The sequence below is a fragment of the Oncorhynchus gorbuscha genome, linkage group LG24 (genome assembly GCF_021184085.1).
Source record: "Oncorhynchus gorbuscha isolate QuinsamMale2020 ecotype Even-year linkage group LG24, OgorEven_v1.0, whole genome shotgun sequence".
NCBI lineage: Eukaryota > Metazoa > Chordata > Actinopteri > Salmoniformes > Salmonidae > Oncorhynchus > Oncorhynchus gorbuscha.
The window spans coordinates 54,322,882-54,340,020 of record NC_060196.1 but is presented as its reverse complement, the minus strand read 5'-3'; the positions used below and the strand labels follow the sequence as shown (position 1 = coordinate 54,340,020).

At 45.2% G+C, this 17,139-nt stretch overlaps 1 protein-coding gene across 3 annotated transcripts in view; it reads right to left on the bottom strand.

The window, feature by feature from the left end:
* The window catches only part of LOC124012359 (focal adhesion kinase 1-like), a 220,413-nt gene that overhangs the window by 170,989 nt on the left and 32,285 nt on the right, over positions 1-17,139 (bottom strand). Inside the window, exon 1 of one of the 3 annotated variants that reach the window (XM_046325896.1) lies at positions 1,209-1,506. The exons of the other annotated variants lie outside the window; for them this stretch is intronic. Coding sequence (XP_046181852.1) covers positions 1,209-1,227 — 19 coding nt within the window. The 5' untranslated portion in view covers positions 1,228-1,506. Of the gene's footprint in view, positions 1-1,208; positions 1,507-17,139 lie in introns of those variants that run through there. 3 annotated transcript variants of the gene reach the window in all.

Genomic DNA, 17,139 nt, shown 5'->3' with positions numbered 1-17,139 from the left:
TAACCTCCTCCCTCCCTCCTAACCCCTCCCTCCTCTCTCCTAACCTCCTCCCTCTCTCTCCTAACCTCCTCCCTCCCTCTCTCCTAACCTCCTCCCTCCTCTCTCCTAACCTCCTCCCTCACTCTCTCCTAACCTCCTCCCTCACTCTCTCCTAACCTCCTCCCTCACTCTCTCCTAACCTCCTCCCTCACTCTCTCCTAACCTCCTCCCTCACTCTCTCCTAACCTCCTCCCTCACTCTCTCCTAACCTCCTCCCTCCCTCTCTCCTAACCTCCTCCCTCCCTCTCTCCTAACCTCCTCCCTCCCTCTCTCCTAACCTCCTCCCTCCCTCTCTCCTAACCTCCTCCCTCCCTCTCTCCTAACCTCCTCCCTCCCTCTCTCCTTCCCCCTTCCCTCTTCCCTCCCTCCTGACTCCCACGCATGAACACACTACCCAGCAGTGACCAGGGCCATTTATCACTGGGACTGACACATGATGATCTACAGCTTGGATCAGGAACTGAACAGACACTGCGGGACGACAGTTCTGTGTCTCAGGCGTTTGTCCCAAATGGCACCCTAAGCCTTAGCCTATATAGTGCACTACTGGGGTGTATTTGGAACACAACCTTAGTCTCAGCCATCAGCAGGTTGACAGAAACAGAAGGTAATAGACATGAAGAAATGAACATGGGATTGTTAAGTGGAATGCATCAAGGCTACATGTTACTGTACAGAATGTCAGTGACTGAATAAAACGACTATGGATTGCAGTGTAAAGCCCTTTCCCAGATATAGAATGAACCCTCTGCAGACAAAGTCAATAGAGACACAGATGTTTTACACGTCAGTGATGGTCCCCGGTATGATTGGGTGAAGAGATGATATAACCAATCAATACAATAATGTACTATTTTCATCACCACACTAATAAATGGATCGAAAAATGAGGCTAATTAAATACTGTGCTAATTGTCCAAGTAATACATATCTGACCACATGCTGTGGCCTTATGACTTGGCTGCCATTAGCAAGACAGGAGCAACACAGATAACAGGAGTTCAGAAATATCACACACACACCAGTGCAGAGGGGACAGGAAAATACTACTGTAAACGCTGTTCCATTCAGCAAGCTAGCCTAGCATAAACCAGAGCAGGCTCGAACCATAGCAGCGTAGCCTAAACCACGCGAGGACAGAGCCGCAAGATAAAAAAAGCCATCCTTACCGTGATATAGTCCTTCCATTTAAAGAAGAAAAGCCAAACCAGTAGCCAGGAGACCGGAAGGACAGATCTAATTAATACACAAAGCTGTGTTGCCTCGGCGACATGCAATCCACTACCTTTACTGGCCTTAACCAAGACAATATCCTGCTATGTAGAACACAGTAGCCTTACTTCTCAGACTATGGAGAGACAGAGTGTGTGTGTGAGCCAAGTGTACGCACACAGCCGACGGACGGACTGCCTCCGAATGACAGAGAGAGGGGGATGAGAGAGATGGAAACAGGAGGCGGCTGGGGTCTTTGTCTCTCGGACGGAGAAGGTAGGGGAAGCGAGAGGGGGAAGAGCAGGAGGAAGAGGAGGGAGGGGAAAGAGCAAGAGGAGGAAGGGATAAGAGCAAGATTAGGAGGTGGAAAGAGTAGGAGGAGAGAGGATCAGGAGGAGAGAGGGGAAGAGCAGGAGGAGCAGGATGAGAGAGGAGCAGGAGGAGGAGGAGAGAGGGAAGAGCAGGAGGAGGAGGGGGAGGGTGGAGAGCAGGAGGAGGAGGAGGGAGGGTGGAGAGCAGGAGGAGGAGGAGAGAGGGGGAAGAGCAGGATGGAGAGCAGGAGGAGGGATGGGGAAGAGCAGGAAGAGGAGGAAGAGGGAAGAGCAGGCTGAGGAGGGGGAGGGAAGAGCAGGCGGAGGAGGTAGAGGGAAGAGCAGGAAGAGGAGGTAGAGGGAAGAGCAGGAAGAGGAGGTAGAGGGAAGAGCAGGAAGAGGAGGTAGAGGGAAGAGCAGGAAGAGGAGGTAGAGGGAAGAGCAGGAAGAGGAGGTAGAGGGAAGAGCAGGAAGAGGAGGGAGGGGGAAGAGCAGGAAGAGGAGGGAGGGGGAAGAGCAGGAAGAGGAGGTAGAGGGAAGAGCAGGAAGAGGAGGTAGAGGGAAGAGCAGGAAGAGGAGGTAGAGGGAAGAGCAGGAAGAGGAGGGAGGGGGAAGAGCAGGAAGAGGAGGTAGAGGGAAGAGCAGGAAGAGGAGGAGGGAGGGGGAAGAGCAGGAAGAGGAGGAGGGAGGGGGAAGAGCAGGAAGAGGAGGAGGGAGGGGGAAGAGCAGGAAGAGGAGGGAGGGGGAAGAGCAGGAAGAGGAGGTAGAGGGAAGAGCAGGCGGAGGAGGAGGGAGGGGGAAGAGCAGGAAGAGGAGGTAGAGGGCAGAGCAGGCGGAGGAGGAGGGAGGGGGAAGAGCAGGAAGAGGAGGTAGAGGGAAGAGCAGGAAGAGGAGGTAGGGGGAAGAGCAGGAAGAGGAGGTAGAGGGAAGAGCAGGCGGAGGAAGGGGAGGGTGGAGAGCAGGAGGAGGAGGAGGGAGGGGGAAGAGCAGGAAGAGGAGGTAGAGGGAAGAGCAGGAAGAGGAGGTAGAGGGAAGAGCAGGAAGAGGAGGTAGAGGGCAGAGCAGGCGGAGGAGGAGGGAGGGGGAAGAGCAGGAAGAGGAGGTAGAGGGAAGGGCAGGAAGAGGAGGTAGAGGGAAGAGCAGGAAGAGGAGGTAGAGGGAAGAGCAGGCGGAGGAGGGGGAGGGTGGAGAGCAGGAGGAGGGAGGGGGAAGAGCAGGAAGAGGAGGTAGAGGGAAGAGCAGGCGGAGGAAGGGGAGGGTGGTCGCTCTGGATAAGAGCGTCTGCTAAATGACTTAAATGTAAATGTATGTAAATGTGGAGAGCAGGAGGAGGAGGAGGGAGGGGGAAGAGCAGGAAGAGGAGGTAGAGGGAAGAGCAGGAAGAGGAGGTAGAGGGAAGAGCAGGAAGAGGAGGTAAATGGGCAGAGCAGGCGGAGGAGGAGGGGGAGGGTGGAGAGCAGGAGGAGGAGGGGGAGGGTGGAGAGCAGGAGGAGGAGGAGGGAGGGGGAAGGGCAGGAAGAGGAGGAAGAGGGAAGAGCAGGAGGAGGAGGGGGAGGGTGGAGAGCAGGAGGAGGGGATAAAGAGAAGGAAAGGAAGAAAGCACGGTGAGAAACAGAGAGAGAGAGATAGAAGGAATTGAGAGAGAGAAAGGGGGAAAGGGAGGAAGAGAGGAGGGGGTAAAGAGAAGGAAAGGAAGAAAGCACGGTGAGAAACAGAGAGAGAAAGGGGGAAAGGGAGGAAGAGAGGAGGGGGTAAAGAGAAGGAAAGGAAGAAAGCACGGTGAGAAACAGAGAGAGAAAGGGGGAAAGGGAGGAAGAGAGGAGGGGGTAAAGGGAGGAAGAGAGGAGGGGGTAAAGGGAGGAAGAGAGGAGGGGGTAAAGGGAGGAAGAGAGGAGGGGATAAAGGGAGGAAGAGAAAGGGGATAAAGGGAGGAAGAGAGGAGGGGGTAAAGGGAGGAAAGAGAGGGGGGAGGAAAGGGAGGTAAAGGGAGGAAGAGGAGGGGGTAAAGGGAGGAAGAGAGGAGGGGGTAAAGGGAGGAAGAGAGGAGGGGGTAAAGGGAGGAAGAGAGGAGGGGGTAAAGGGAGGAAGAGAGGAGGGGGTAAAGGGAGGAAGAGAGGAGGGGGTAAAGGGAGGAAGAGAGGAGGGGGTAAAGGGAGGAAGAGAGGAGGGGGTAAAGGGAGGAAGAGAGGAGGGGGTAAAGGGAGGAAGAGAGGAGGGGATAAAGGGAGGAAGAGAGGAGGGGGTAAAGGGAGGAAGAGAGGAGATAAAGGGAGGAAGAGGGAGGGGGTAAAGGGAGGAAGAGAGGAGGGGATAAAGGGAGGAAGAGAGGAGGGGGTAAAGGGAGGAAGGAAGTAAAGGGAGGAGGGGGGAAAGGGAGGGGTAAAGGGAGGAAGAGAGGAGGGGGTAAAGGGAGGAAGAGAGGAGGGGGTAAAGGGAGGAAGAGAGGAGGGGGTAAAGGGAGGAAGAGAGGAGGGGGTAAAGGGAGGAAGAGAGGAGGGGGTAAAGGGAGGAAGAGAGGAGGGGTAAAGGGAGGGGGAGAGGAGGGGTAAAGGGAGGAAGAGAGGAGGGGGTAAAGGGAGGAAGAGAGGAGGGGGTAAAGGGAGGAAGAGAGGAGGGGGTAAAGGGAGGAAGAGGAGGAGGGGGTAAAGGGAGGAAGGAGGGGGTAAAGGGAGGAAGAGAGGAGGGGTAAAGGGAGGAAGAGAGGAGGGGTAAAGGGAGGAAGAGAGGAGGGGATAAAGGGAGGAAGAGAGGAGGGGGTAAAGGGAGGAAGAGAGGAGGGGGTAAAGGGAGGAAGAGAGGAGGGGGTAAAGGGAGGAAGAGAGGAGGGGGTAAAGGGAGGAAGAGAGGAGGGGGTAAAGGGAGGAAAGAGGAGGGGGTAAAGGGAGGAAGAGAGGAGGGGGTAAAGGGAGGAAAGGGAGGAAGAGAGGAAGGAGGAGGGGGTAAAGGGAGGAAGAGAGGAGGGGGTAAAGGGAGGAAGAGAGGAGGGGGTAAAGGGAGGAAAGGGAGGAGGGAGAGAGGAGGGGGTAAAGGGAGGAAGAGAGGAGGGGGTAAAGGGAGGAAGAGAGGAGGGGGTAAAGGGAGGAAAGAGGAGGGGGTAAAGGGAGGAAGAGAGGAGGGGGTAAAGGGAGGAAGAGAGGAGGGGGTAAAGGGAGGAAGAGAGGAGGGGGTAAAGGGAGGAAGAGAGGAGGGGGTAAAAGACGAACAGAAAAGTAAATCAAATGTTACCAACAATAGCCGTCCATCACAGTGCATATGGCCATGAGCCCTCAATAGAGAGCAGACAGGGAGACACATAAAACCAGCTTCCTGCATCTACCATCACACTGCCGAGGCATCACTACACACAATAGGGGTGTCAAACAGACGGACCACAAGGGGGTCCCAATCTGGCCGTGGTTGGTTTGAGTAAATAAATAATGGACTTACATGAATACAGTTTCTTGACTGTGTCCAGCTTGCTAATAAATCACTGAAATTAAATCTAGACAGTCAAGGAACATCGAAAATCCCAAAACGATACATGGAGGACTATTTCTTGCACATTTTGACACAGAGGAAATATAACACATTGTCAGTGTGGCCCTCCGGACCCAGTTGAAGATCGAATGCAGCCCCAGGGGCTGAATCACTTTGACACCCCTGCAGTAGACAGTCACACACAGATCTCACTAGTGTCGGTTTCCTCTGTTCGCTTTCTTCTATTTCCTCTCTCTATAGGGATGGAAGGAAGAGGGGGGGGTGAATACTGAAAAATATGTATTTAACTGTATATAATATATATGCTTCTGAACATTTTATTGTAATTCAGATTTTCCAGGGGGTTGCTGCAGCACCCTCAGCACCCCTACTTCCTGTGGCTATGCTGTGGTGTGTGTGTACTGTGTGACTGATGGGAAGCTCATTTGAAGGGCCAGAGGTCAACCTAATCGCTGGGGAATGGACAAGGGCTGAGCCAGAACTAACCAAACTGATTGCAACTAGACACTAAACCCTGGGGAATGGACCAGGGCTGAGCCAGAACTAACCAAACTGATTGCAACTACACACTAAACCCTAACCCCTGGGGAATGGACCAGGGCTGAGCCAGAACTAACCAAACTGATTGCAACTACACACTAAACCCTGGGGAATGGACCAGTGCTGAGCCAGAATTAACCAAACTGACTGCAACTAGACACTAAACCCTAACCCTTGGGGAAAGGACAAGGGCTGAGCCAGAACTAACCAAACTGATTGCAACTAGACACTAAACACTAACCCCTGGGGAATGGACCAGGGCTGAGCCAGAACTAACCAAACTGATTGCAACTACACACTAAACCCTGGGGAATGGACCAGTGCTGAGCCAGAATTAACCAAACTGACTGCAACTAGACACTAAACCCTAACCCTTGGGGAAAGGACAAGGGCTGAGCCAGAACTAACCAAACTGATTGCAACTAGACACTAAACCCTAACCCCTGGGGAAAGGACAAGGGCTGAGCCAGAACTAACCAAACTGATTGCAACTATACACTAAACACTAACCCCTGGGGAATGGACCAGGGCTGAGCCAGAACTAACCAAACTGATTCCAATTAGACACTAAACCCTAACCCTTGGGGAAAGGACAAGGGCTGAGCCAAAACTAACCAAACTGATTGCAACTAGACACTAAACCCTGGGGAAAGGACAAGGGCTGAGCCAAAACTAACCAAACTGATTGCAACTACACACTAAACCCTAACCCCTGGGGAAAGGACAAGGGCTGAGCCAGAACTAACCAAACTGATTGCAACTAGACACTAAACCCTAACCCCTGGGGAATGGACCAGGGCTGAGCCAGAACTAACCAAACTGATTGCAACTACACACTAAACCCTAACCCCTGGGGAAAGGACAAGGGCTGAGCCAGAACTAACCAAACTGATTGCAACTATACACTAAACACTAACCCCTGGGGAATGGACCAGGGCTGAGCCAGAACTAACCAAACTGATTCCAATTAGACACTAAACCCTAACCCTTGGGGAAAGGACAAGGGCTGAGCCAAAACTAACCAAACTGATTGCAACTAGACTAAACCCTAAACCCTGGGGAATGGACCAGGGCTGAGCCAAAACTAACCAAACTGATTGCAACTACACACTAAACCCTAACCCCTGGGGAAAGGACAAGGGCTGAGCCAGAACTAACCAAACTGATTGCAACTAGACACTAAACCCTAACCCCTGGGGAAAGGACAAGGGCTGAGCCAGAACTAACCAAACTGATTGCAACTAGACACTAAACCCTAACCCCTGGGGAAAGGACAAGGGCTGAGCCAGAACTAACCAAACTGATTGCAACTAGACACTAAACCCTAACCCCTGGGGAATGGACCAGGGCTGAGCCAGAACTAACCAAACTGATTGCAACTAGACACTAAACCCTGTGGAATGGACCAGGGCTGAGCCAGAACTAACCAAACTGATTGCAACTTGACACTAAACCCTGGGGAATGGACCAGGGCTGAGCCAGAACTAACCAACATACTTTGCACTTTGCTATTGTCTTTCAATTAAAAGCATGTTATAATTTAAATATATTATTATTTATTCATTACATTAGACAACCGCTGGAGTAGAATTGGAAGTTCTTGATAGACAGACCATAAATCTTACAAATCAGTGATATTACATGGAGATAAACACTAGCACCGCCTTTATGCCTAGTAGTACCCGCTTGAGAACTATGTCAGGCATCGCCTTCAGCACATGCATCAACCCGCAAGGTACAGCAAACACAAGCGCCAAACGCTTGATAAATAGTGCATCAACTATTATAAAGGATTATTTGCATGAAGAAATATTTGTGGAAATATAAGATATATGTTTTGTATAATTCTACAAAGTCCTAGGAAACATGTAGACCTATAGCTTATTTTAATTTCCCTTCCAATAAAACCATTACAGTGTAATCCATTTGATCTACTTTATTTTGTAGATTCTATTAGTAGAGTTATAAACTATTTTAACAAAGTAGAAATGAAAAAGATAATAATAATAATAATAATACATAAATAAATAATAATATAACCATCCAGATCACAGGTGAAACTATTTGCTATATTCCTAAACAAAAGCACCAGAACAACTGTAAAGAAAGAATAGCAAAAATACAATTATAATATTATTGACAAGATATAAAAACGGTCCTTTGTTGATAGAATGAAAAGCAAAAATAAAATAAATACAATCATGACAATATGACAAAACAGTCATTTGTTGATAGAATGAATAGCAACAATAAAGTACATATATTCATGTTCATGACAATATGACAAAACAGTCATTTGTTGATTGTATCGGCCTTTATGCATGAAATTTGAATGAATCAATCTGGTCTTTTTATGCTTTGGGTCCACAGTCAGCGCACAGCTTCGGGGCTTTGTGTGAGCAAGCCCCACAAACAGATCGATTGCACTGCACATGATTTTCATGGGCCTTGTTTTGTGTGCACCTGCCGCAGGTGTCGCATAATCTCTTTGAAGGGGTTGAGTTGCACCTATCAGACCAAAATGACTCCACATCCATGCTCTTTCCACCGTACGCACCGCAAACATGCAAGAGGGCCATCACTGCTTAGAGTTCATCCTTAGACATGTCCCATGTACTGCTTCCTTTTCTGTGCTCATGAGCAACAGTACAATCTCAGATGTGATGCAACATCTGCATGTCACATACATGCATCACTCTTCTCTACCCAAACAGTGTCATTCCTCCCAGACTCCTGTCTCACCGTGGCAGTTGGCTCTGTTTTGTTTTTTTTCTGCGACGAGGCTCAGGCATCGGAGGTGGAGGTTCGATGTCAACATCAGAATCAAATGAAGACTCTTGATCAGCAACGTGACTGGCATCGTCTAATTCCTGCTCATCAAGTTGGATAGAATCAAGGATATGTTTTGCATTATTCTAAAGGCCTACTGCAACACACAGCATGTTTTCGTTTCCCTTACAATAACTGTGATTAGTGATAGGCTCCCGAGTGGCACAGTGGTCTAAGGCACTGCATCTCAGTGCAAGATGCCTGGTTCGAATCCAGGCTGTATCACATCCAGCTGTGATTGGGAGTCCCATAGGGCAGTGTACAATTGGCCCAGCGTCGTCTGGGTTTGGCCGGAGTAGGCAGTCATTGTAAATAAGATTTTCTTCTTAACTGACTTGCCATGTTAAATAAAGATCCTGCTTTGTCAAAGAGAATGGTATCAATCCGCAACGTGCTCAGTCAAATTATTAACATGAGCTCCAACACTGATAAATAGGCATAAAACAAACTCATTCTTACAATATTGTTGTTCTAAATTAAATCAACCTCTTCACCCTCATCATTCAGTTTGGCCTAATTTAAATTAAATTGTGAAGTAAGGTGAACAATTATTGCTCATTCATCCATTTGTCATTATTTCTCCTATTACAGTGAAAGAAAATAATGTTATTGTTTGAGGAGAGTGCACAGTTATGAACTTGAAAATGTATTAATAAACCAATTAGGCATATTGGGCAGTCTTGATACAACATTTTGAACAGAACTGCAATGGTTCATTGAATCTGTCTAAAACTTTGCACATACACTGCTGCCATCTAGTGGCCAACATCTAAATAGTGCCTAACCTGGAATATTACATTTGGTCTTTCTCTTGCATTTCAAAGATGCATTTCAAACAGTTTTTCTTTGTATTATCTTTTACCAGATCTAATGTGTTATATTCTCCTAATTTCACATTTTCAAAAACTTCAAATGGTATCAAGTATATGCATACCGTGCACAGATCCTGAGCTACAGACAGTTGGATTTGGGTATGTCATTTTAGGTGAAAATTGAAGAAAAAAAGGGTCTGATCCGTAAGAGGTTTTTAAGTTAGGAATACAGTATGTGTGAAAAAAACAGGTCCAAAGGCTCTTCTGTTTGTGATTTTTTTATTTTAATCTGACAAATAAGAGGTGTAAAATAAAAACATTTTTTAAAAGTCAGGGAAAGAGCAGGACAGATTTTTTTGTATGTACATTTTTTTACTTTTACAAAATCAAACGTTGGTGGCCATTGGCCTATGGTGGTCCTTGTGTTAATGTGATTATTAATAATGACATTTTACATGAGTGTAACGAGTGCACTGAGAGTCAGGAAGCAAGTTCAGGGAGTGAGTGTTATAATAAACAAATGCAACTAAATACACAACAAGAAACACAAACAACGCACAGACATGACACTGGAACAGAAGGCCTAGGGAAGGAAACAAAGGGAGTGACATATATAGGGAAGGTAATCAGGGAGATAATGGAGTCTAGGTGAGTCTGATGACACGCACGTGACAGGTGTGCGCCATAACGAACAGCCTGGTGACCTGGAGGCCAGAGAGCGAGCACACAATGAGTGTAGTAAACCTATCAATCAATGGAATTTGGCAACAGGGTGCGAGTGAGTCTGGATACCCAGTCATATCATCAGTTAACCTAAAGAACGTCTCTCTGACGTGTTCATGTGTGCAGACCTGACACATGCTGGATTGTGACTGGCTGGGGGAAAATGCCTTCCTGGTGAGGGTGTAAATTTCAGACAATTTTGCTGCCGACTAATTAACTGGACAAGAAACTGTTACACATTTCCCAAACAGTAAAATGACATAACCAACAGAAAATACTATCAGAGATATAGTGACGAGATGCTTATGTTTCCGCCCTAACAATGGGAGTCGTCCAAAGGCGGAAAGACAGGCGACAAGCTTAGGCCCAAAATAAACCCATATAAACACATTGGACTTATTTTGGCGAGTGATAGCTCTTGCTTCGCCTCTTCCTCTCTGATACTATGCATGCACACAAGGACCGGAAATGTTTCTTTAAGAGCTTAAATGGAGACATGCAACAATAGCAAGCCTACAGTCTTACAGTCAAAAGGCTATAATCTATTATTGAACATGAAACTCTTGTAATGACGCAGAAAATATAACGTCATTTTCAAACATGAACCCAAAATGCAATTAGGGGAAAGCACAGTTCTAAACAGCAAACCTAATTTGAGCGGTTTCATAGTACAGAGATGAAAATTCTAATCTAATAGCAACTACCACGATGGTTTGCTTATATGACTAGGATTGTGCCTTTGGCTTCTGGACAATGAAAGAAAGATGATATAAAAACCAATAGAACAGGAGAGAAATGCAGATTAATGGCATGAGGAATGGATTTAAGTCTTTATACAATAATTGCCTATATGTTTCTATGGATGGATTTTCGCAAGGCTACTTTGAATTGAGGTAGGACATGCCTCCTTATTTGAAGTAGAGTAAAACGTTCAGGTTTCAAACAATTATACTGCCCAAGCTCAGTGGTGGGTGATGGGCTGATAGTCAATGGTAGGCAGGCTATAGCCTATGCATCCGAATGGCGAATGGGAGGCGCGCTTTACGAGATGAGATTAAGAAATTTAAAAAAGCTCTTATTTCGTTGTGGCCACCAATGTTTTTAATACGCGATCGCATTTAGAATTGCTATTTGTTCCGCAATGACAGGGCTTCCAACAGCAGGATTCACTCCAGTAGCCTGACATATGGTAGGCTATTCCACTCCTCAAACTTGGCTCTGTATGCTGTACACGTGATACTTAAAAATGCATGACGACTAGGGTTGCAAAGGGTGAGAAACTTTCCCATAAATGTTTTGAATTTTTCAGGGAAATTTTCCATGGGAATATCACATATGCAGTGCACACTTTCATCACATGCACAGCTGATGCTCAAGATCTTGCACACTAATGAGATGCTATTGAGCCCACACTACTACACTGTCTGAGCCAAGGACAACATGCTTTCTGGTACGTTTTGATTACAATACTGGGTGGGGTGAATATATTTTATATGACATACATTATTTTTTGTTATTAACTAGTAGCCTACGGCAAACTGTGTTTAAATCATTTCCAACTTGTTAACAATTTCTGCTAGTTAGTTTTTGCTACCATGTAGGTTTTAGCTTGCTTGAGCCTGCTAACTGAGGAGTGTTAATTCACCTGTTTCCATACATGTTTTATTTTAAAACATTTATCTTACAAAGGAGTTGTTTAATCTAACTGCTTAACTATTTATCTGTACGTGGAATTGTATTTGTTTTTTTCTAATCTTTACAGGAAAATGCCACGGGCACTATCTGACATTTCACTGCAGCTAATGTAGAAGGAAAAGTTGTGTACAATACTGTGCCAAATCATATGTGAAGAATACAAAAAAAGATGCAGAATCATCTGGCCAAGTGCATAAAGTTCCCTCAGTGTTCACAACAAGCAACCTCTGACAAAAGTCCCTCTACTTCTCTTCGAGGTGAAAATGATTAATCAGACACCTTATCGATAGCAACAGCTCATGGTCCTCCTGGAATCAGAAGTTTTTTGGACTCAATGGAGGAATGAAGTTAGAGAAATGCTGATGAATGTATTGCTCGAGCTGTATATACAACTGGTGCACCTCTGATGCTCACAGGCAATGTGTATTGGGAGAGATTTCTGAATGTTCTTCGCCCAGCATACACCCCTCCAACCAGACATGCTTTATCTACTCATTTGCTGGATGCAGAGTTCAACAGAGTTCAAGTGAAGGTCAAGAAAATCATAGAGAAAGCAGACTGTATTGCAATCATCTCTGATGGGTGGTCGAATGTTCGTGGGCAAGGAATAATTATCTACATCATCTCCACCCCTCAACTAGTATTCTACAAGAGCACAGACACAAGGGACAACAGACACACCAGTCTCTACATTGATGACTGCCTTCAGCTCATCTGCAATGAGACCACAGAATGTATTTGCACTGGTGACAAACAATGCTGTGAACATGAAGGCTGCTTGGTCTAAAGTGGAGGAGTCCTACCCTCACATCACACCCATTGGCTGTGCTGCTCATGCATTGAATCTGCTCCTCAAGGACATCATTGCACTGAAAACAATCAATATACTCTACAAGAGAGCCAAGGAAATGGTTAGGTATGTGTAGTGTCATCAAGTTATAGCAGCAATCTACCTCACCAAGCAAAGTGAGAAGAATAAGAGCACCACATTGAAGCTGACCAGAAAAATCCATTTGGGGTGGTGTCGTCATCATGTTTGACAGTCTCCTGGAGGGGAAGGAGTCTTTCCAAGAAATGGCCATATCACAGTCTGCCGATATGGACAACCACATCAAGAGGATCCTCCTGGATGATGTATTGTGGGAGAGAGTGGTAAAGCAGCCTGAATCCCCTGAAACCTATAGCAGTAGCCATTGCACTGATTGAGGGAAACAATGCCATCCTGTCTGATGTTCAGACTCTGCTTGCCCTGCCCAATTCACTGTTGCTCTAAGCAGAGGAAACTGCAGTTCTGAAATGTATCAAAAAGCCTGAAGACTTCTGCCTGAAGCCCATACACACTGTAGTGTACATGTTGGACCCCAAGTATGCTGGCAAGAGCATCCTGTCTGGTGAAGAGGTCAACAATGCCTATGTTGTCATCACTACCGTGTCTCGTCACCTTGGCCTGGATGAGGGCAAGGTTCTTAGCAGTCTGGCGAAGTACACTTCCAAGCAAGGGCTTTGGGACGGCATGGCAGTCGTGCCAACATATCTCATCAGCCACCTGGTGGAGGGGACTTTGTGGATCTGAGGATCTCTATCCCCTGTTGCCTCCATCATCCTCCAAATCCCACCAACATCAGCCGCCTCAGAGCGCAACTGGTCTTTGTTTGGGAACAAACCCCAAAGCATGCAACAGGCTGACCAATCAATACAAGGGTTGAAAACATTTTGGCATCTGGGCAAATTTGAGGCTTTTTGAGCCTGACAATGAGCCATCCTCAACAAGGTTGGAAAGTGACAGTGAAGATGAGGCCTCAGAGTCTGATGTTCAAGAGGTGGACATTGAGGAGGTCCAGGGAGAAGACATGGAAGCCTGAGAGGAAGAACCAAAGCTTTAGTTTCTAGTTTCATTTTACAGATGTATGTTGAAAACATTTTTGGGAGATGTGATGGATCAATGGGGATCATTCAATATTCACTTTCTTTTGATGTTCAGTGAAATCATCCCATGTGAAGAGTCGACTCATTTAATTAAAGTTTAATTCGTAACTACATTTATTATTTAAATTGAATTTAATCATTTGCAATTATGTATACTCATGATAAGGTAAAAGGTTTATGTTTCTGTCTCCATATGATATGGTAAATATATTCAATGCAAAAAAAACATCTACATTTAAATGGTATTAATATTAATTTGCATATATGCCTGTTAATTCCCATATTCCCATTAATTCTCACAGAAAGTTTCCACCTCTGAATATTCCCCAAAATGTGCAATCCTAATGACGACTAACAGAAATACACGCGCGCCAACTTAATTCCACAAAAGTATGCTAATTAACCTATAGACCAATAAGCATGGCCGGTCAAATGGATTTGGCTGCTAATCCATTAACGGTTAACATCACTACTTCCTGACCCTTGAGCAAACTATGTACGTGCATCAATGGAAACCGTGGGGAAACTGCCCCGCCCTTTCAAAATGGCCTAAGACGGATTACCGACTGTACTCCACTTGGCAAACAAGTCGTAATGTGGTTTAACATTCAGAATAAATTAGAAACATTACTGTAAAAGATTTAAAGCAATTTCAACAAGATTCCTCTGCTTAGATTTTTATGAAAAACCTCAATTAAGTCCATGAAAGCCAATGGTTTCATTATCTGTCAAGGTTATTGATTTTAATATAGTTAATTAGAGAAGCATATCCCATAGGTCTACAGGCAAAAGTAGTGCCCTATGTAGGGAATAGGCTGCCATTTGGGATACAGACAAGTTGTGTCCAATGAAACAACAGCCCAAGACAGAAAAAAAGATACTGTTTTGGGTCAAGCAAACAGATAATATGACAGAACTCATAATGGAAACAACATTACTCCATTAACGACGAGACGTGCCAATACATGATAACCTTGTGTACGCTCTCAAAATTAAACTTGGAAATGCTTGACAGGAAACATCTATTTCCCCTCCACCCCAAACCTTGCGTGCTATGGTTGAAATGTTTCTAAAGTAAGCAGAGGAAAATCATTTACACCTCCACACGGCACATGTGACATCATTCACCCCATCGTAAAACACATATACCCTCGCCTGCATCTGCTTTCCTAGTATACCCTCGCCTGCATCTGCTTTCCTAGTATTTCATACTAAAAAAAAAGTGAGACAATGGAAACCAGCATAAACTCCTCCTCCAAGGCTCCAGAGTGGCGCTGCGGTCTAAGGCACTGCATCTCAGTGCTATAGAGGCGTCACGACAGACCCTGGTTCGACAACCGGCCGTGATCGGGAGTACCATAGGGTGGCGCACAATTGCCCCAGCGTCGTCCGGGTTAGGGGAGGGTTTTGCAGGGATAGACCGTCAATGTAAATAAGAATTTGTTCTTAAACCGACTTGTTAAATAAAGTTTGGAGAAAAAAAACAGCTAAGAATTGCAGCTCATAATAATAATAATAATAATATATGCCATTTAGCAGACGCTTTTATCCAAAGCGACTTACAGTCATGTGTGCATACATTCTACGTATGGGTGGTCCCGGGGATCGAACCCACTACCCTGGCGTTACAAGCGCCAAAAACCTCTTTTTCTAGGGAACAAACAAGTGATGATTGGTTACCTAAAAACCCCACATAAAACAGTTAGTTCTCCTCAGTATGCTCCTGTGAGAATGCAGATATCAGAGGGAGCATATCCGCCCTCCCTCCCTCCCTCCCTCCCCCCCCCCTGCCAGCAGAGGGGTTTGGTGTTAAGTGGAGAAAGCGGCTCTAGCTTTGATGTTAGACACTCACGCTGCTTTCTGACAGGGACTAAACCTTCCAATGCACCCACTTCAAACGCAAAGAGTCCACGAGCACAGAGTGCTGGCTGCTCAGCTGTGTGTGTGTGTGTGTGTGTGTGTGTGTGTGTGTGTGTGTGTGTGTGTGTGTGTGTGTGTGTGTGTGTGTGTGTGTGTGTGTGTGTGTGTGTGTGTGTGTGTGTGTGTGTGTGTGTGATCGACTGTGTGAATGGTGCTACCTTGGAAGTCAAACAGGGAGGCAGAAGCATCATGATGGCTAATGCAAGTCTCAGAATGCCACTTTTCTCCCTCCACTGGCAGCATAAGCTTCAAATCATATCATAAAGGGAGACACGCAGTCTGCATTCAAAGATGTGTGATCAAACGTGGGGAAGCTCTCTTTGAGGAATGAATGGGAAACTGCTTTCCTATATACAGTACCAGTCTGAACATCATATACTTCCTATATACAGTACCAGTCTGAACATCATATACTTCCTATATACAGTACCAGTCTGAACATCATAAACTTCCTATATACAGTACCAGTCTGAACATCATATACTTCCTATATACAGTACCAGTCTGAACATCATATACTTCCTATATACAGTACCAGTCTGAACATCATATACTTCCTATATACAGTACCAGTCTGAACATCATATACTTCCTATATACAGTACCAGTCTGAACATCATATACTTCCTATATACAGTACCATTCTGAACATCATATACTTCCTATATACAGTACCAGTCTGAACATCATATACTTCCTATATACAGTACCAGTCTGAACATCATATACTTCCTATATACAGTACCAGTCTGAACATCATATACTTCCTATATACAGTACCATTCTGAACATCATATACTTCCTATATACAGTACCAGTCTGAACATCATATACTTCCTATATACAGTACCAGTCTGAACATCATATACTTCCTATATACAGTACCAGTCTGAACATCATATACTTCCTATATACAGTACCAGTCTGAACATCATATACTTCCTATATACAGTACCAGTCTGAACATCATATACTTCCTATATACAGTACCAGTCTGAACATCATATACTTCCTATATACAGTACCAGTCTGAACATCATATACTTCCTATATACAGTACCAGTCTGAACATCATATACTTCCTATATACAGTACCAGTCTGAACATCATATACTTCCTATATACAGTACCAGTCTGAACATCATATACTTCCTATATACAGTACCAGTCTGAACATCATATACTTCCTATATACAGTACCAGTCTGAACATCATATACTTCCTATATACAGTACCAGTCTGAACATCATATACTTCCTATATACAGTACCAGTCTGAACATCATATACTTCCTATATACAGTACCATTCTGAACATCATATACTTCCTATATACAGTACCAGTCTGAACATCATATACTTCCTATATACAGTACCAGTCTGAACATCATATACTTCCTATATACAGTACCAGTCTGAACATCATATACTTCCTATATACAGTACCAGTCTGAACATCATATACTTCCTATATACAGTACCAGTCTGAACATCATATACTTCCTATATACAGTACCAGTCTGAACATCATATACTTCCTATATACAGTACCAGTCTGAACATCATATACTTCCTATATACAGTACCAGTCTGAACATCATATACTTCCTATATACAGTACCAGTCTGAACATCATATACTTCCTATATACAGTAC